At 36.2% G+C, this 21,272-nt stretch overlaps 1 protein-coding gene across 1 annotated transcript; it reads right to left on the reverse strand.

Annotated features, from left to right (window-relative positions):
• Positions 1-1,107: 1,107 nt before the first annotated feature.
• On the reverse strand, positions 1,108-19,343 carry LOC588526 (TBC1 domain family member 30). Its single transcript, XM_030972082.1, has 11 exons — positions 18,677-19,343; positions 17,762-17,926; positions 15,374-15,435; positions 12,638-12,829; positions 11,982-12,167; positions 11,252-11,420; positions 10,494-10,662; positions 9,466-9,571; positions 7,694-8,006; positions 6,967-7,188; positions 1,108-6,680 (listed from the first exon to the last, which is right to left on the reverse strand). Exons 1-11 carry the CDS (start codon positions 19,263-19,265, stop codon positions 5,578-5,580), a joined length of 3,276 nt encoding a protein of 1,091 aa, XP_030827942.1. The 5' UTR covers positions 19,266-19,343; the 3' UTR covers positions 1,108-5,577.
• Positions 19,344-21,272: the final 1,929 nt, after the last annotated feature.

Raw genomic sequence — 21,272 nt, forward strand, 5'->3', positions numbered from 1 at the left:
TTCGTTTGTGGGTGTGGGTGTGCGGGCCTGTGTGTGTGTGAGGGGGTCATACACAGCAGACACTATAGTGATTTGACTAAAACATTGGAATGACCCCCAAACAATAAAACAAATATTTAAAAAATAGAATAAAAAATAAGACTAGACTAAAAGGGGGGCCAGTAGAAATAAAAAAAAATATATAAATCAGGGCAGGGTCCTGTCTCATAAAGAGTTGCGATTGATCCCAATCGATCGCAATTACGTCTGCAATCATTTTTAAGTCACAATCTCCCATCTTATAAGTGCACAGTTGCGATTGATACCGGGGATTGATATCAATCAATTTAAATCAATTGCAACTCTCTATATAGGACGGGGCCTTGGATTCCGAAACTTCGCTGCTATTCTGAAATACATGTACAATCTTGCCCCTTTTACTATGTTTACATGCAGGTGAATAGAGGTTTGCATTTTGATGTTCTTGTCAGAATAAGAGTCTAATAAATGCATCATGATTTTATCATTTTGTTCTCTTTCTTTTTAGACACATTGTATTATTAGGGTACCTTTGTTACGTTGTAGAAACCAAGCTGCATGACTGCATGTCTGTGAAAAACTAGATATTGTACTACAACATTTCATGTCTTTTCATTGGCATTCATTTCGCACTTGCATATTGATACTGGAATACTCCTGGTCTAGAAGAATAGAAATATAACGCATCCCTCATGATATTAATGCCTTTGACATTTTATCTAAGTTAAAGAATGCTCCAAATTGACGGGCATCTTCGATAGCAAGGATTGAAATTATTTAGCTATATGTACATTAAGATATATAAAATTGTAATCACCTTTTAACTTAAATATACAGGTATATGAAACCAGTCTCCACATGAGATTCATTCAGTCAACACTCTCATCATCATTTTTTTCTTCAATTCAAGTTCACAAATTCATCACAAATATTATGTGCATCGTACCATACTTTCAATAACATTAGATATCCAACAGCATTGTCAAAAACAAGCAAAGAAACAAACAAAGTTACAAACACACAAGCATGTACTTAGAGTTGTAACAGCAAACCAAGTATGAATTACATGACAAAGGGAAAGAGTGATTCTAAATATCATATGTATGTTAATTTTTATTATCAATGTCATTAAGAGTCTATATATAATCATTTCGTCATAGAATAGTCGTTGTAAGAAATGTGTAAAGTACTATCTCTACCACTATCATACCATTTTACATAGTTGTAGATAATAATATGAAGATACATGTTATACTTTAACATTAAAGAGAAATTCATTTACAACAAATATATAGAAATCAGAGAAAGAATTTGAATAGAAGAAAAGCAAGAAAAATATATTGCACAAGAATGAAATACTATTCCCCAAAAATATATTACAAGTAGATGAATAAAGATGGAATTGTACAATAGTATTGATAGTTTAGTACACTGGAGTATAGAATACAAATAGTTTTTGTAAGCTTGCTTTTAGTACAGAAAGAACACAATCAACATACAGAAAATCTATTTATGAGAAATAAATACCACATGTTTATGCAAGGAATGAATAAGAAACTGTAAAAGATTAACATTCATTACACTTTTTAAGTGAATAAACGTGACTGCATCATTATAGTAACTAAAATACTATGAATAATAACTTTAAAATGATAATAACAAATAAAGGTTTTAAGCAATAATGTTTTCAATTTGTTACTTTGATTTTCATCTCTTACCATACAACTATTATTCTTGAAAGAAAGATTGTTCCCAAATCCGAATTTCTATTTTTAACATCTTAGTTTCTTTGAAGACAAAAAAATGAAAAATACTAAAAATAGAAATCCCAAAGGTAAAAATTTGAAATGAAAGCTTGAAGAATACTTTAAAGTCATCATTAATTACTACATTATTCACAAATAATAGCTTTGTTTTATTTTCTTAGTTGAAAAAACAACTCCTTCATTACAGATACAAATTAGATGTTTGGCATTAAAGAATAACTCATTTAGTAAATATATAGTATTTACTTATAAAAACCAGGCTGAAATACTGCAAACCGATTTTGTATTGCACAAATCTAATCAAGCATTATGTCAGAAAGACGGAAAACTGAAATTGCAGAAAGGGAAGGAATTATTTAAAGGTTTTATCTTCTGTACAGCAGATTCAACTATTAGTAGATACAAGTCTTCTACTTTGTTACCTGTGTAATTTGTGTGAATGAGCTCTCATCTCTCTATACATTACTGATCTGACATATATTGAATACAGTTTTCAAATGTATCAGCTATTTAGAGCAAGTCCAGTGTGTTTGATCACTTGTCTTGCCATACATTATGACAGATATTAGAAACAGAAAAGTATACTTGTACTTGATATTTTAGTCTGATCCACAACAAAGTAGGGCTTATGTCTGAATACAATCATCAGATATACTCAAATCATTGATTTGACTGGTAATGTATAACAGACACAATAGCTAGAACTTGCCCTTTGACATTTGACATGGACAACCAGTTCTTAGATAGTTTCACAATCTGGCTTTGGTAAGAAGGGACAAAATCCCTGAAAGCTTGAAGAAAATTATCAAGATTTAGTGAAGGAATCAAAATAATGTCCTTGGTATTATCATTATGTCATAGTATGCAGCAAAAGACAGAAATAATGTGGCCACCTAGAAGAACCACGTTGCTTTAAAATGAAGATTTCAGCCAAATGTCAAAAGGGTACTCCAAAAAATAAAAATGTTATATAAAGTTAATATTCATAAATGACTCTCAATATAAAGACTGATTTTTCGTTGGCATCTGAATTGAGCCGTTTTATACTACAGATCAGTTCTTACTGTTACATCATATTCCCTGCATGCTCCTAACTTCATAAAACAAAGGGATAAACCCCATTGCAAATGAATATTGTACTGTTTTGAGCATGATCCTAAGCTATCCCTGTCATGGCAATGAGTATTTCTGAAAGGCATTAAGATGAATACACCAGCTGTGCACACCTAGAACCAAAGGGAAAGTAAAGAGAACTGCTTTTTAATGGTGTACTATGTTTGTTCCTTTAACCACTTTCATATTGACACAGTCACACTACTAAACTGACTCATATTTGACCCCAAACCAACTCATTGATGGCCATTCTGCTGAAATCAGGTATTTAGTGTTAGTATGTTGGGTGACAGTTTTGGCGATATGACTGAGGTCTGACAGAGGTAACAGCCACAATGCTAAATTTCTAAACATTACAGCAAACAGAAGATAAATTCAGGGGCCTATCAGGGCCCTTTTAAAATTATTCAGAGGCATGACTATTTCTGAATCTGATCTTCACAACTTCTCCAATGTTAAGATTCTTCTATCAAAATAAATGAACTGAGACAATGAAAATACAAGTAGTACTAGTGTTAATGTTTTCAAAAAGAGAAGGAATATGACATGCACTTGACCTTGAGATACCTCTCTATATTGACACATAGAGACATGAGTATATCTGATCTTCATTCTTCACAAGTTCACAGCTTTGAAAACATTGACATGTGTTATCACAACATGCAAACCCAGCTTACTAAAGCCTGAGTAAAGCATTAATAAATATCATTATAGAGATGGAATGTGACGTTTACTAAAACAAAAAACAGCAAACAAAATAACAAATTTGAAGTATATACAAGAAAAACCAAGTACAAGAGACACTTTGCCAGGGTGGGATACACTCAAGTACCTAGTATCACATATCATAAATTAATAAAACATTTAAGAATTTCAGCAAAAAAGTAAGGCAATAAACAAACAAAAATGGGTGTAAAAATGACAGCAAACAATTTTAGTATCCTGCCTAACTTTTTGTCGCCCCCAAAGTCCAACTAAAACTTACCAATTTACAAAAGACATAAATTACAACATAAACATAAACAAACTTCCTTGGAGGTTAATACACTCTTCATCTTACTTAAATTTTGTTCTTCAAATTCTTATAAACACATTGTCTTTGAATAATGTTACAGTATCAACATTCAACAAGTTGATGATGTTTTTGTAAACATTGTAGTCTTTTCAACTTGAATAACATTTGATTTAAGTAAAACAAACATTTTTGAAGACCATAGTCAAAGATATTTCAAGCATCGTTGTCACATCAATGGATATATAACATTAATTTATGATCAGTAACATGCATCTACTAGTACTATTTGACATATTTAATGATATGCCACGAGAGAGAGAGACGATGAGAAATATATTCTTCATATATTTAGTTTGTTCACACAGCAGGAAGACACAATAATGTTTATAATCATATCATATTAAATAGTTTTGTACACATAGCTTTATAATGAGCTCAGAGAATGCTTAAACAAATTTGCTCCTGCACATAAAGAATAAAATGAAATTGTGACAAAGTTTCTTTCAAAATCAGCATCCCAAACAACTTCAATGGAAATTCAGCAAAGTATATAATTATCCACGATGGTTCCAATGATACTGAAAAGAAGGCTTCATCAGTGATTTCATCTCGTTTCTTTCTTTCTTTCTGCTGTGCTACCATTTTTTTTTTAGTCTCGCACAGTAGATGCAGGGAAAAAACCCATCTAGATAGATTCTACTGATAGTACAAGATGTCACTACATGTTCTATGACCTAAGTGATTTTTTCCAATATTTTTTCGTGTTGAAAATTGAAATTTTTCAGCTTTCATGTACATGTGGTACTACAATGTAATAGTAGATGCATAAATGCACAGTAACCACGGTTCCTCTAATACTATGGACCCCTGTCTAAATTTGCAGGATATCTTTAGTCACTGTAGTGTAACAGAACAAACCATGCAGGCTAAAACGTAGCCATAACAGAAAAATATGACTGAAATCAAAAATAAAGATGTATATACTTAGGCAGTAATGTAGCAGCATGCTAGTTGTACAATGCAGCTTTGTACTATACAGCTGGTTCATAATTCAAGCAGTACTGTTAGTCTGTTAACCATTTTACCAAAATAATCTAGATCATCAGTGTTCATACATATGAAACAAAGAGGTTCACTGATAATGATTGTAGCTCTTTTTTTACATATTGCTATTCTTCTACAAAGTTTATTGCTACTCCTTCTCTGGTATGAGTCAATGTGTGTGGACCTATTGTGGGCTATAATTGCATCTCAAAGATGTAGTTAAGCTCTACAAAAATTGATTTTTGTTTTTGTTTTGTTGGTTTGACCAGTTTGATCTCTTCAATAAATGGGAAAAACATATTTGTAAAAACAAACAAAAACAACAACAACATTCATCTCATTAAAACCAAAATAAAGATCAATTCTAATTAATTTGTTATTGTTAAACAAAAAGTGCCTGATCTGAGATGAGCTGAGATCAGCTCATTAAAAACAAACTTTGAAAGGCAATAAAGTATATTTTATTGTATCCCCCAAAAATTCCTATACCTAAATAATCTTGAATTTAATCCATTTTCTTTACATGGTTAAATAAAATAACTAAGGATTATCGAGCTGAGATTTATACTTGTCAAAAGTAAGCTCAATAAGAAAGGAAACAAATTGAAGGAAGTGCCAATTCTAGCTACCTAGTTTAATAGACCTTGCTATATCACGTGGAAGCTGTTCTGTAGACCCATCCCTTGAAGAGAAGTCTTGTCTCTTATCATTGGTCTTTGTGGGATACAAACCTAGCTTCATCCGAGTTCTTGTCCTGCTCTCTGAACTCCTGAGGGACCGTTTAGGGAATGGGTTGAAGACTACACGAGCAGGGGGCGTTGTGGGCTCTTCACAGCTGGAGCTTCCACTGCTGCATCGTCGCCAGCTGGTAGAGGCAGACACTGGGTTTTGGTGAGAAGCGTGAGCTGCAATCCCGTTGGATTCCATCCAGGGTCTCTTGTCACTGGGACTCGTTGGTTCCGACGGTCTTGATCGTCTTCTTGGAGAAGTACTTGGGAGGTTGGGATTGAATGCTTCAATGGCGCAGTTGAACTCAGGTGTCGATGTGCTATTTGGAATGCTTTCTGTGCTTGTACCGATCAAGGTCTTTTCCGAGTCTAAGTGTTGCCTCGGTCTACTACCGGAGACATCATTCGCATTTAGGTCTGGACTGTCTGATGATGTTGAGCTGTACCTAACATGATCAACGCCATTCCTTTCAAGATGTCTCCCAGTTTCACTACTGATTTTTCTGTGCTCGCTATCCTCGTTGCTATGACTCTCCCCGTCCGACCCCCAACCAAGATCAATCAACGAGCCAATTTCAGGCTCCAGAGACTCTTGAGAGCATGTCTTTCCTTCATGGCTGGACAAACTGTCCGGGTGATCCTTGGTTAGATCATCCCGGGATGATGAATGACCATTTCCTGCGGAGACATCATCCCCATCCTCAAAGACACTTGACAGTTCTGACATGTCATCCCTTCCCTGATCATTCTTAATATCAATATCTTCCTTCCCTTGGGAAAGAAGCTTTACATTTGGCTTTGTGTTAACATGCACACGTTTGGTTGGAAAGTCATCGTCGCCATAGTCCTTCCTTGATGGGGGTGCAATCTGAGGTGTAGAGGCAATCTTGGCATTCTTCTTTCCTAGTCCTGCTTTCCCAACAAGTAAGTGGTTGACGACTGCTGGACTCTCTATTGCAACAGCTATGTTCTTCTTGCGTGATACTGGCTTGTAGGCTATGAAATATAATCGGATAACAAAAATGATCATAATAGTGAGAAATGGAAATACTATTTGAAGCATGAAGAGCATACAAGAATGTATGGATAAGATAAACAGTAAAATGAATCCTTCTGCAACAGTTCATATTTCTGCTTTATGAAAAGGTGCTTTAAAATTATTATTTTTGAGCACAATTGTTCTTTGAAAACATGAGAGATGTTAACTTATACACCTTCAGTTAGTGTTATTGCTTTCAGTAGACATTATCATACATCAATTTGTAAAGAAATCGCTACTTGCCTCTCTTGTCGGCTTTACTAGTAGGTCCATAGATGACATGCGCCCTCATCTGTCTGTGCTGTATGCGTAAGTACTGTTTCTTCAACGACTGGACATCCATGGTCATCCTCTCCATGAGGGCAGCAGACTGAAGGGTGAGGTCTTCAGAGCTAGTACTGTAGGCACCAGGACTGACCTTAGTGATATCATCTGCCGCTGATCCTTGGGACTCAGATCGTTCACCTATTCCAATCGAGAGGACAGAATCATGAAATGACAGTAAATTCTGTTAATCTCAAATCTTGTAATAGTCATATTTTACAGTATGTTCATAACCAAATGCTCTTTTGGTGGGAGCTATTGTTACAATAAAGTGGTGTACTGGGATATCTAATTAATTTCACTTTTTATGTGAAATAAAGAGATTCTCACAGGGTTATTTGAATTTACAAATAAATTTATGTAATCAACAAGTACTTCAGCTCAGTCTTTTGGTTTTGTTGAGGGGACTTGAACTGAATAAATATAAAATAATCTTTCTTCCATGACACACTCAATGCACTTTTATACATAAACCTAATTCCAAATTTCAACTCTAGACCAATCATTATACCTAACCCTTACGGTAATTTCAAACCAAACTTAAAACCAAATTACAACCCTATCACAGCATCACTACCCCTAGATCTTTGACATAATGAAACCTGGAGCAAATGTCGCCGTAGAAAATGTCAGATCACCAACTTACCCGCCTCTTTAATAGCATATGGAGACTGTGGAGGGAAGAGCCCTGTGAAGCATGTCATATTGGTCAGGTCCTCCTCATCCATAAACTCTGTCTCCTCATCACTATGACTACCATGACTACCAGAGGGTTGGGAGTACCCTCTCGGTCCCTCCTTACGCTTAGGACCCACGGCGGTGACAGGTGACTTGGTCTCGGAGGTGGTGGAGGTCTTCTCCAGGCCACCGAGGGGGGAGAAGGGGGTGATGCTGAACATGTACTTCTCCCGGATCTCATTCAGATGAGGGAAGGGGAAAGATGCCATGGAGTATATCGTCTGTGGAGAGGTAACAAGAGTAGTCGGTGTTGTGAAATGAGTAAAGAGTGCTCTCATAGGTAATATGGTCATTCTTATCATGTGCTTTTTAGTGCATGTTAATTGAGAAATTAAATTTGAAAAGTAGAAATCAAAACATTCCTGCATTGCATGTCTTCAAAAAAGACTCACATTAAATGTACATTACTAGCTTTTCAAAAAATTCTGTCTACTTCTTTTGCAACTTGTCCCCTGTACTTATAAACTCATACCCACGCCCTTATATTTATATTTACCAGTGCATGTCAATATGCTATTTCTGTTTGTCTCAGTCGAAAATGATGCCTCCGTCATAGAGCAAGTTTACAAACCAAAAAGCAATTTCTCATATACATATATGACCCTTTGATCTTTGACCTCATGACCCTAAAATGTACTCAGTTCATTGGCTCTGCAAGATGTCCTGAGTTAAATAGTAATCCATCTGTCAGTTCTAATGAGAATGCGTTCACAAGCTATTTTTGCATACATAATGAGCCCATGACATTTGACCTTTGACCTCATGACCCAAGAATTTACTCAGTTCATTGGCTCTGCAAGATACATCCCATGATCTAAGTTTGGCAGGAATCCATCAATCTGTTCTAATGATAATGCGATCACAAGCTATTTTTTGCATACATAATGAGCCGCATGACCTTTGACCTTGACCCCAAAATCTAATCAGTTCATCGGCTCTGCAAGTAACATACATGACCTAAGTTTGGCAGGAATCCATCAATCGGTTCTTGAAATAACGCGATCACGAGCTGTTTTTGCATACATAATGAGCCCTGTGACCTTTGACCTTTAACCTCGTGACCCCAAAATCTAATAAGTTCATCGGCTCTGCAAGATACATACATGACCAAAGTTTGGCAGGAATCCATCAATCGGTTCTTGAGATAACGCGATCACGAGCTGTTTTTGCATACATAATGAGCCCTGTGACCTTTGACCTTTGACCTCGTGACCCCCAAATCTACTCAGTTCATCGGCTCTGCAAGATACATACATGACCAAAGTTTGGCAGGAATCCATCAATCGGTTCTTGAGATAACGCGATCACGAGCTGTTTTTGCATACATAATGAGCCCTGTGACCTTTGACCTTTGACCTCGTGACCCCCAAATCTAATCAGTTCATCGGCTCTGCAAGATACATACATGACCAAAGTTTGGCAGGTATCCATCAATCGGTTCTTCAGATAACGCGATCACGAGAACGGGACGTACGGACGTACGTACGGACGGACGGACAACCCGAAAACATAATGCCTCCGGCTACTTCGTAACGGAGGCATAAAAATTGGCCCCTAATCAAAAGAGAAAGAAATAGCTAACCTTTGTCATACCATAGGGTAAATATTGTATGAAAATGTGATAGCATAATGGCCTTGTAATATTGAGAAGGTGAATCAGAAGAGAGTGATGCGCGTTACCTTAATAAGATCATCACCATCTATAAGATGGTCCTGAAGCATCTCACTGCACAGTGCAGCCATCTGACTGTAGAACTCATCAGCACTCTTGATCTCTAACAGGGGTCTAAGAACACAATCAGAACATAAAGATAAGACATTGGATCAAATTATAGATATCACCACTGCAGTGATCATCGTACTTGTATCATTCATAAAGATCTGCAGAGGACTTCAAAGCCTTTAAGATGGCTAGTTCATACTGAGGAGGCCTTCAAAGCTCTAAAGAAAAAGATGTCCTGCCTCAACAAGGGTAAGTAAATGTATCATGACTTTTACTCAATGTCCAAATTTGGCCCAGATAGCCAGTACGATCCTAAGCTCTCCGGAAAGACAGAATCACAGACCCTGAGGACAAAGCACTGTAATCACGATCATCGCTGTTACTCACTATGCTAGATTGTCCCAAATGTTACTCTGAGAAGGAAAACATTGAGAGCCTCCAAAAAGGAGGGTACCTCAGACCCTTTGGGCCAGCTTTGTAATCGATTACAATTGTTACTAACTGTGCCACTTTGGCACAGACAACCAATGAGGTTCTACATCACATGCTCTGGTGAGAATCACTCAATGGTCTACATCCTACTTAATAACAGAATTCTTCATATCAAGCCTGGACCAAACATAATACCCAGTCCTAGCATAAACTCCAATATAAACCCTACCTCTAAACCTATTTTTCGATGAAATATAGCCTAGAATAGTTGTCAGAGCAAATATTGAGTCACCTGACAATAGGGACTTTTAGATTTGCATGACGAGAACGTGGACTGCCACGTGTGACGTCCTTGTAAGGTAATGTGACGTCCTTTTAAGGCACTTAAAAGGACGTCACATTACCTTAAAAGGATGTCACACATAGCAGTCCACGTTCTCTTCGTGAAAATCTAAAAGTCCCTAATGGCACTGGTGAAGGACCTTGAGTTTTGGAGGGAGAAATGTCCCACACCCCAAGGACAAGCAATATTATGATCATCATGTAAACTCACTGTGCCAGTTTGGCCCAAATAGCCAGGGCCACTCTGAGTAGAACTTCCGAGCCTTCCAGGAACAGGGTATCCCAGACCCTGAGGACCAGCTTCTTAGGGAGACAGGTTGCAAAGAGTGTCAGAAACCACTGCATGGTAAAGACGTTGGTCAGAGGTGGCTCATAGCTGCCTGTATCAGGCAGGAGACAAAGAGGCAGAATATTTAGATTGATTTAAGACTTATGTGTTACGAAATGTTTCATATATAATCATGAGGTAACTCATTAAATGTGTAAAGTGCATTCTCTTAAACACAATGACTAAATTTCTGCAGAAATTAGAAATGGTAATTTTACTTTTCCTTTGTTTTTTTGTTTTGGGGGTGAATTTTCTTCTTACAGGTGCAACTATAAAATTATACAACATGGTGCCTAGATTTTCACATCCCTTTTCTGTATTAATCTTACAACTGTATTTTCACCTGTCATCATTAAAATGGTTTTATCTAATTGTGGTAAAGTGGATAAAAAAGAAGAAGGCAAAACGGTCTGGAGTAATCACATTGCACGTGTTACTGGTGTGTAATGATCAATGATCATGATTAATTCATAACAAACACGTCTACAGAAAATATCAATGTAAATATGAATAATTGAAAGAGGAAAAATAAATGAATTGAATTGAATTGAATATAAACACCATCCTTTTCAGTTAACATAAGCCCTTTAAAAAAAATGTGAGATACAGTGAACTAGGACTGTCTGTATTATAGGTCTTACCTGATAAGCCATCGTTGGCTGATTTCTGGAGCTTGTCTAGATGCTGGGCCAAGTCAGGGAGTTTGAAGTGAAGGAGCTCACGGAAGACAGCCATGTCTACAGACAGTGCCCTCAAGTTGTTTGCGAAGTAGCTGTCAGGTAGGACATGATCTATCAAGAAAATCATCACCTGCAGATACACAAGATGGAGGTAATATGCACAATTGATCAACATGGAAACTTGCTCCTTGAAAATCTGAAGTAGTACATTCACAATTCTTGTAGTTAAAGTTACTTTTCATAAAGAAAGTTGGCAATTTGATTTTTTTGATTTTTTTTTTTTGGGGGGGGGGGGGGGGTAGGGGCTTATTTTATTCAAAAATAACAAATCAAATATTATTTCTAATATTGGGTGAGTCATTTGAGTCTCTTATAATCATGAACTCCTAAATTTTCACTTTAAACTACCGCAATACAGTGTTCTAGCTAGACTTACAGACATTTATGTAAAAAATATATTGTAACAGAGTTAATTCAAACTTATTTAGCATGTTGTGGAACAGTAAAAACTTTGATATGTGATATCCGAAAAATCCATCCCAGGTGCCTTTATTTGTGTCTTTCTACCGCACACTTGGCAAGATGTTAGCATTGATGTGTGGGCGTAGTAACAGTACACACACTTATATTTTGTGTTAAAAAATAAATAAATCACAAAATCAAATAGTTGAATTTGTATTTGGTTGAATACCTTGAGTGCATCATCCTCCATTCTCTCCATGACCTCCAGTATGAGAGCAGCAATGACGTTAAACCCCTGGCAGTAACCTACAGACTTATTCCAACGAGCATAGGCCAGCAGGACCCGCTTCAACACCACTCGGTCCTCTTCAGCTCCTTGACCACAGAACCCACTGCAACCAGTACGATGAAGATCCTACAAGGCAAGAACGATTTGGATTCTCTTTTTGATCGAGTAATCTACAGTGAAATCAATTTAGCAACCAAATAAAGACCACCTCTCTATAAGGACCACTATTGTGTTTCCTTTGAAATGAAATTGAAATTTTAAATCCTATAAATTAAATTTTACAATGAGACCATCTGTAAATAAACCCCTTTCTTATCACTCTTGAGCAGTCTTTATATCCATACATGTACATGTGTGAATAGACTACCTACATTTACATTACCAAGAACAGTTTTTTTTTTAATAACAAAAATCAACGTTTCAAAATCTCACAATATTTATTTTCTTATTACATTAAAACAAAGTAGAAGTTGGTGAATAATCATACATTTTTAATAAGTAGTTCCATGTAAATTGGTACATAACATTGCACAACTTACTGCAATACTTATGGTATCTTTAAAAAAAGCCCACCTAATCTAAAGCGCTTATCTTACCTTCACAATCTGCACTCCCAGTTTGTCATCGTCTGGATTGGAGTGGTCATTGAAGGCCACCTTAACGGTCTTCTCCCAATCCAATTTGAGATGCTTGATATGTTTGTCTGCTAGGCTCAGCCAGACGGCCTTGCGTAACTCCTGGGGTAGTCCAAATGGAAGACGGGCACCTGCTCTCAACGCATCGTACCACTAAACAAAACAAGATACAACCAACAATTGTAACCATTTTCTTCTTACTAACACCCTTCTTAAACAAAAACGAAAAAAATTGTACAAAAACGGCAATGGGAAGAAAAGAAGAAGGTAACAATACTGACTGAGTATTTCTACATAACTTCAATCCTGGACCAAACATGATAACCCTTAGGCCTAAAATAAAAACTTGTTGTATTTTGCGACCGACCCAAAAATCTGAAAATCTACGGTCGGCATTTTTAAAAAGTTTTTTTTTTTGTAAACCGTTTTATAGATTTGTTTATTATTTATGAAAAAAAAAAAAAAAAGTATTTTGTTTGTTGGGATAAATGGGATATAAATGCATAAAATCAAATCATTCCCAAATTCTCACTCGTCTTCTGCCCTAGTTTCGAAATCCTACAAGCGTAAACATCTCGATCAACACAACATTGCAAACCATGGATTATTATTACCGGTAGGTGAAAAAGATATGAAGGGAATGATGAAGCTGAAACACATGTATTTAAGCTTTAAAAACTGAGAAATATCAGCCAAAAGAGGGCGGGAAAAAAACACATTCAAAACTGAAAAATATCGACCCAAAGAGGGCGACAAAAAAAAGTTACCTTTTTTTTGGCACCCAAAGGGTAATACAACAAGTTTTTATTGTAGGCCTTATCAAAGTCTAAATTAAGATGATTTAGACCAGACTGGTGCTAATGAAATAAAAAAAAAAAAAATCTTAAGTGTAGAAGAACGTGATTGGGTTACATGTAGGTTTAGAGCTGGGTTACAGAAAAGGGTCCAGGTTGAAGTTAGAAACTGAAACACTAAGCATTGGTTTTTGTGCAATGTTGTTCTTTCATAATAAATACAAAAATATAAGTGTGTTTTAATCACATCCTTTTCTTTTACTATTTATGTATTATTCAATACACAAGCATGTATGCTTTCTTAGCAGTCAGGTAAAATAACCAATACTATAACAAATAATATGTGCCTCAGAGAATAAATCGTTAATGTCACCATGCAGCACACCATGTATGAAAAGATACATTTTGTCATGTTTTCCATATGATCCTCAATTCCTTTCATTGAAGGCAAATTGATAATTTCTGTCAAAAAGAATAATCAAAACAAAACTACAAACAATGAACTCCATTTTCAACCCTTTTAATAATAAAAACTATGAAAGACCAGACTTAACATACCCATCAAAACTGGTTGGAAAGATGTACTTCATTGAGACAGTAAAGCACTGCTCAGGGTGCCACAAAACTGAATCATGGGCCCCCTCTCACCAACCCAACCCCCACATAAAAAAATAAAACAAGGTCAATGTTTGTGTGGAGGCCTGTGATTACACTTAATGCATATACATGATACAAGTCAAGCTGACCTATTATTACATGATCTGAACCTGAAAATAGAATTGTGATTACAATCTCAATTTTACCTACAAATATGAATTATCCCTGTGATATCACTTCAGATAAAGAAAAAAGAAAAAACTAAAACTACCCTCTTTATTCATAAATGTCCTTCTAAGAAAGATACATGTACTATGTAGGCGTATGTAATTGACCTTGTGCAAACCATCTGTCAAACTTACATGCATAAAATAAACACAGGAATAACACACAACTGGGGTTTAGGATAGGTGTTACACATCTATATTAGTACAAGGGTGTGTACATGTACTATAAGTACTAGAACGAGCATCCACCTGAAAGCTGATACAGATATACAGGTAGTTTTTCATCAGGTACACTTGATATGGCTTTATGGTATACAGTTACTGTTTACATGTATATTCTGCTGCGAATCAGGATAGAGTTGATCCATTGTTTAGGAATATGTAATTTCATACTTAAGGTTTGCAGTAGGTACTAGACACTACATTTGTGTACATGTACATGTAATATATGTAGATGTTCATTGTCATACTGTATGGAAAAAGTAGTTTGGTTAATCTAGTAAGATTTTCAGTTAATTTCTCAAATTACTGGCCTGAATTAAGCAAGTACAAAACGATTATCAATGATATAGAAATATTTGATTAAGAGACTGGATTTGGACTCAAAACCTTGATTTATGAATGTAATCGAAATCAACATTAACATTTCAACATTAACATTTCACTAGTTCCTTTCCTGATAGTATCAAAATACAAATTGTCTATTCAACCAGTAAGTTGGAGACTGATTTCTTACCTTTTGGTAGAGAGTTAATGTATCTTAGCTTGTAATAATCTTTATCAGGTTTGGGAGCCTGTCCCAATTATTCATTGAAAAGTTGGTCTCCTAAAGATTATGGAGAAAATGCATTGGATCTGAGAATAAAGGTGCTGATTTTTTTATTTTATCCATTTGTGGAATTAAACAACCTTATAAGCAAGAATGTTGTTTCCATAGGAGATTAAGAGTTACTAGCACAAACATGTGATCAATACTAATACCCAATTAATTTTCCACATAAACACAGTTTGGTTATTGTTATCAGTGATATGTGGAACTGGCCCTTTCTTTCAGAAGATATAATCTTTTCCTACAATACCTGTCTAAATGCCTTCTTCCCTGGTAGTGGTTCAATGCTGAACCTCAGCTGGGCATCCACTCCTAAAACAAGACAAAGGCAGAGGAGGATAGACAAGATATGAGTTAATGTTATTAATCAAGCAAAGGGTTATACATGCTTTCAACATATTAAGCCTTCCACTTTCTGATAACAGTGTGCATGATACATGTTTTCACTGTTGATGTAAACTTGTCAAAATTCACAATAACATAATTGTATCTACTGTAGATACTATAACATTTATTTTGCTATAAAAATCAAGAACACAGACCATTGGAATAGCCATATGAAATATGTTTTAAACAAAATACTTGAGAAAAAAAAAGAGAAAATAATCTCCTTTTCAAATATGACTACCGGTAGTTTACTTTTAAAAACACTGCTAAAATAAATACAAAACCTGACATTAGCCATTTTATAAGAAAAATCAAGCCAAAGTATTGAGAGGTATCCAAAACATGTTATCGAGGAAGGAAAGTAAAAATCTTTATTTTCTTTGACATTTTCATTCTGCTCCATATTTAATTATTACATGAAATCTTTAGAATGGATTCTTATTCAATTCAAACAATAATGAAGACATTGTCATGAGGAAGGGAATGTCATCCTAATAGAGATAAAAAGACTTCTAGATAAAATTCTCAATTCAAACATTTGAGAGGTAACATATTATATAGACCAACATGACACACATGCAGGACATCAGCTCATAAAAGGTGCATGAAAATATCTATAATAGATGGAATATGAACATAAACATAAACCATAGGGCTTTCTTTCCATTGTATTGCATTCATATAACTCCTTGTTTTTAGCTTATAAGAAATCAGAATCAAAATTATTTCTTTAAATTTATGTTTGAACAAAGGATAACATGTATTTCTAACATTTTAAACATTTCAAACAAATAAAGTTATCATTCAGAAGTTTTGTTTATTGTTAAGGTATTTCATAGCCTTCAATAGCAACAACAAATAAATCCAACATACAGGCTGTAGAAGAAATCTGATTCATGAACAGTAGTGTACATGTAAAAAAAAATGGCAGGGAAGGAAAATCACGTATTTAAATGAGATTATAAGAACTTATAACACTTATGACATATTCTATTCATGGCCCCCTGGTTGAGGGGATAGAGAGACATGCATCTAAAGATAAAAGGGTTCTAAATCACATACTTCAGCAATGATTGCCCAGTGGTCAATCTCATAATATTCAACCCCTGGAAAAACACTATGTCAAACATATCCTAAAAGCTAAATAGCCCCAAAACAGCCCAAAAAGTCCAATCCTACATGCTTGATAAAATAGAACCACAGAAATTTGTTGTGCATCTGGCAGAAGGCTGTGAGCGCATTGCACCATCCTGCTAAGAGCAGACATGCACTATTGCGTTAAACACAAGGTCGATAGCAATAAAGTGTCTGTAACTTCAAAATTATGTGTTTTATTTCATATGAAACCACTCAAAGTAGGAAGTTGCAACTTACAAATACAATACACTTTTTCCTTTTCGTTATATGATGAGAGAAATCCCTGTCACGTTTGACAAATGGAATCACATTTATACTCCCTTACCTGGGAGTAGAAATAGACAGTAAACTGACATGGGCGAACCATGTTGACAACACAGCCATGAAAGCCAACCGCACGTTAGGATTCCTCAGGAGAAATCTATGGTTTTGCCCAGGGAATGTGAAAGCCCTCGCATACAAGACCCTAGTGAGACCAGTGTTAGAATACGCAAGCTGTGCCTGGGACCCATACAGGATAGGGCAGATTAATAAACTGGATGCAGTTCAAAGGAGGGCAGCACGCTTCGTAACAGGGAACTACCAAAGGGACAGCAGTGTCACACAAATGCAGACCTGCCTTGAATGGGAATCACTCGAACGCAGGAGGGAAAAGAGTCGTTTGGTTATGCTGTACAAAATCTACAAGGGAAAGGTGGGCCTAAAGCAAGAGGACTACATACAAGTATCAACAGGGTCAAGGTTAAGAAGAAACCACCAACACTCAATAGAAATCCCCTTTGCCAGAAAGGACGTATACAAATACTCCTTTTTTCCAAGAACTGGACGAGCATGGAATGCCCTCGACCAGCAGTCCGTAATAGCTACATCAGTTGATAATTTCAGAAACACACTCTAGCATGCATTACCTGCCATACAAGTTAGCGACATGCGGAACACCGCCCTGCTGACTACAATTTCAGAAGGTTCAGAAGGTTCAGCATTCAAAACCTTTGAAGCAAGATATCAGAAATTTGATTTGTGGCATGCGTGCCTGCTAACAACCTTCTGCCAGCCGCACAACAAAATTGTTGCCAAAACAAAAGTCAAATGATCCAATAAAGAAATGCATTACTTCTCTTCTGAGAAACAGCTTGGAGCATGGCTGTGAGGACATCTTGGTTTTTCTGTCTTTTGGCTAGGTAGCGATCCCTCCGCTTTAGCTGTTTGATGAGTCTACCTGACAGGACAGCTGTGCCATGCTGAAGGTCTCGAACCATGTCCAGGAGATCATTGGTGGCTGAATCATCAACAGAGAAGAAAGCAAACAAAGTTAGGGAAAGTTCAACAAGGATTGAATAAATCAATGATAGGCTAAAAATGTATTGGAAATGAAAAAAACACCACATAAATTGTTTTGTTGTAGTTATTGTAAATATTGTGTTTTGTGGTTATTTCATCAAATTATGATTCGAGTTACACAGCTTACTACAGTGACTGCAGAATTGAACAGATTTTGTATCAAATTAACTCCATGTTTAGTGTTTTGTGATACTACACACAAACGTCATTTCATGACGATAACTAAATGAGTGGGAATAACATGAAGATTATGACAGTAATGCAAATAATAATAGAGCCTAGGCTAGCGGCATGAATTTCATACATGTTTTTTTTTTGAGAAATCCAAATAAATTAAACTTATCACTTTATCAGGAGTAAAATAATAGACTATAAAAAAATGAAAACAAAACACACTAACAAAAAACCTGCTTCCTTCTCCGGTCTCCCCTAAAACCCAAGTGAGATATATGCTGGTGCAAATTTATTTAGTTCAACAAATGTGAGAAATAATTATGATGTTAGGGGCCTACTTGTTAGATCATTAGATGACAATCTTTAAATGAATGCTCTTCTTTTCTCTCTTTCTCTCACTTTCTCTCTCTCTCTCTCTCTCTCTCTCTCTCTCTTTTTTCTTTTCCTTCTGTAAGTGTTAGATCTAGATCTAGGCCTATTCTTAAATGCATAAATGGAGAAAAAGCGTCCTCACATTTTACATTCAACAAGGTTCTCGGCAATCGCGAGGACTCTTGAAAGCTGTCTCCTTTACTGCTAAGATAAGCTCCATCAGATGAACACTCTGTGAAGCCATCACTGTCAACACTTGGCCTTGTGCTTGCATGGCACCTGTCGTAAATCTCACACAACAGACCGTCCAAAATGGAATCTTTCCTATCGCGTAATTCACCGCCATCTTGATCCGTTTCCACGCTATCAAAGCTGTCCAATTTATCTAGAATGTTAGCACGTTGGCAAGATGAATTGGCCCGCCTCAGGTCCGACAAGTCTGGTTGAGAGTCGGAAGGGTTAAGGGATGACAGAGGCGAGGGAGAAGGGCAAAGAGACGATGGGTCACCACCTTCGGATAGCACGTCCAGCGGACCGAGGCCTTTGTCGCTGCGGACATCTCCGGCCTCGCTCGAGTTGTCGTCGTCGAGCACAATATCAACATATTCCCCGCTCGTTTCGAAGCCTATTTGGTTACTAGAGGACTGAATGCCTTGTTTATGTAATGCTCTGGACAATGCAAATGGCAAAAACAAATCATCAAAGTCCGAATTATCATCCGGTTCTTCCATATTGTCGTTTAGCTCATTATCGCTTCAGCCATTCACGTCATCACGTAACTCGCGAAATGAAGATTTTGGGTCAAAGCAATGACGTCGACGTATTGGATAAAAATTAGTCTATTTTGCAGACACGTATCAGTATTGTCGAATTTCAGGATACTAGTAGACTCTACTGCGAGGTAATTCAACCAGGCATGTCTTCTTCTTCTTCTGATTAAGTCTGCCTCCTTCAATTGACTGAAGATTCTTGCAAACTATGTGCGTGTGTCTAGTAGTTAAATATTGGAGGTATTCTTGGAGAATCGGCATATAAATATAAATTTGAAATATCCTCAAGAATTTCAGTATGCTATTAAATGCTATTTATTAAATACGTGTCATAGATCTATACAAACAAAACATATACAATACATGCAAAGTTGCAAACTTCGAGTGCTAAAAAAATTAATTGAATATATGTTCTATAAACACATTAAAACAGTAATTTTTAAAGGTCTTAAGGAGACAATTTTTCAAGAAAAAGCTAAGAAACTAAAACATGAATATTCCCTATCTGTTATTAATAGAAAAGGGTCTGTATTTTAAGACAACAAATTTCGGTTGAGCTCGTTTGTTTTGGCAAGTACAAGGGACCCAACAACATCTCGTCACGACAAGGCATGCAAAGTCAAGAGGATAAAAACTAAAAATGTCTAACTATTTAGTCCCAAGAACCTGAAACTTAAAACTCCAGTGTTCTTCGCTTGCTACAAAGAACGTTCAGGTCAAGTTAATATGATCTAGTAGGGGGCAGTGAATATAGGCTATACATTTGAAAACATAACAAAACAATGGCAACAATTAATACTGATCTATGTTATCGGGGGGGGGGGGGGGCGGGATGTGGGATATAGATGACGAGTTATTAATCCAGAAAAGGGTGTTTGGGATATCAAGAAAATAAGAAACTTGGTGACAGCATGTATCAAATTTTTTTTTTTGGTACTGCTCTGGTATCAAGTACATGTATGTTAAATCGTGCTTTTTTAAACAAAGCTAGGAATACAAAAGAGGAATAACTTCCTCTATGAAGACTAAATAAACACTGCTCTTATATTCTTTGTGCCTGATAATTTCTGATGAGCTATATTATAGGCCTATGAAGTATAGCTTCACACGATTACTTTCCTTTTTCTGAACTTCAAATAATCAAATGCATGCAGATTGCAGAATGTCTGAGACATTATCATTGACTGTAGGCCACCAAATACATAGCAAGCCTCACGGATGCCCATCTTTGAGGAATATCTACTTTGGCTGATAGCGTTCATTTAAAAATGAGATGCATATGTAGTGCTGCAGCTCATGAAGAGAAATATCATGGTTTTAAACTCACTTCTCAGGAGGATAACGATAATAATAATAATAATGATGATGCCAGTGATGATGATAATAATAACAGTAATAATGGTAACAATGATAATGATAATATACTAATTATTAGAATAATGATTATATCAAATATCAATGATAATGATAATAAACATTTTAAAACTGGATTTATTTAGTTCCTTTTCCAGAGGATAAACCTTCAAAGTGCTGTCGCTTATAATTAGTCTATAAACAAATTCAGAAGAATAGGGTTTTCAGATGTTTATTTGAAGAATTGTAGTTGATGAAGATGAGATATAATCAGCTTGTTATCAGGCCATCCGGGCTAGTTAAAACAAAGTGCAGGCCATTGATCAATCTTCAGTGGAGGAGGCCGAGGAGGAGGAGGAGGGGGGGGGGGGGGGCCGGGGGAGAGAAAATCCAATGTTAATACTGGGACATTGTGAGTCCATATTTCTTATGGGAGCAATTGCTCCTCCTTTTATAAGAAAGTTATTACAGCTCAGCTTTTCAGCTGTAGGCCTATCCTGTATTATTATTTCATTATTTATATTATAATGCTTTCTCATACTTGCAAAATCACATATAATTCTACTTGCGGGGAGTCGGAAATGACTTACAGTGAATGAGATGCAGGACCCCTAA

Source organism: Strongylocentrotus purpuratus, unplaced genomic scaffold (assembly GCF_000002235.5).
Source record: "Strongylocentrotus purpuratus isolate Spur 01 unplaced genomic scaffold, Spur_5.0 spur5_scaffold_6, whole genome shotgun sequence".
Lineage (NCBI taxonomy): Eukaryota > Metazoa > Echinodermata > Echinoidea > Camarodonta > Strongylocentrotidae > Strongylocentrotus > Strongylocentrotus purpuratus.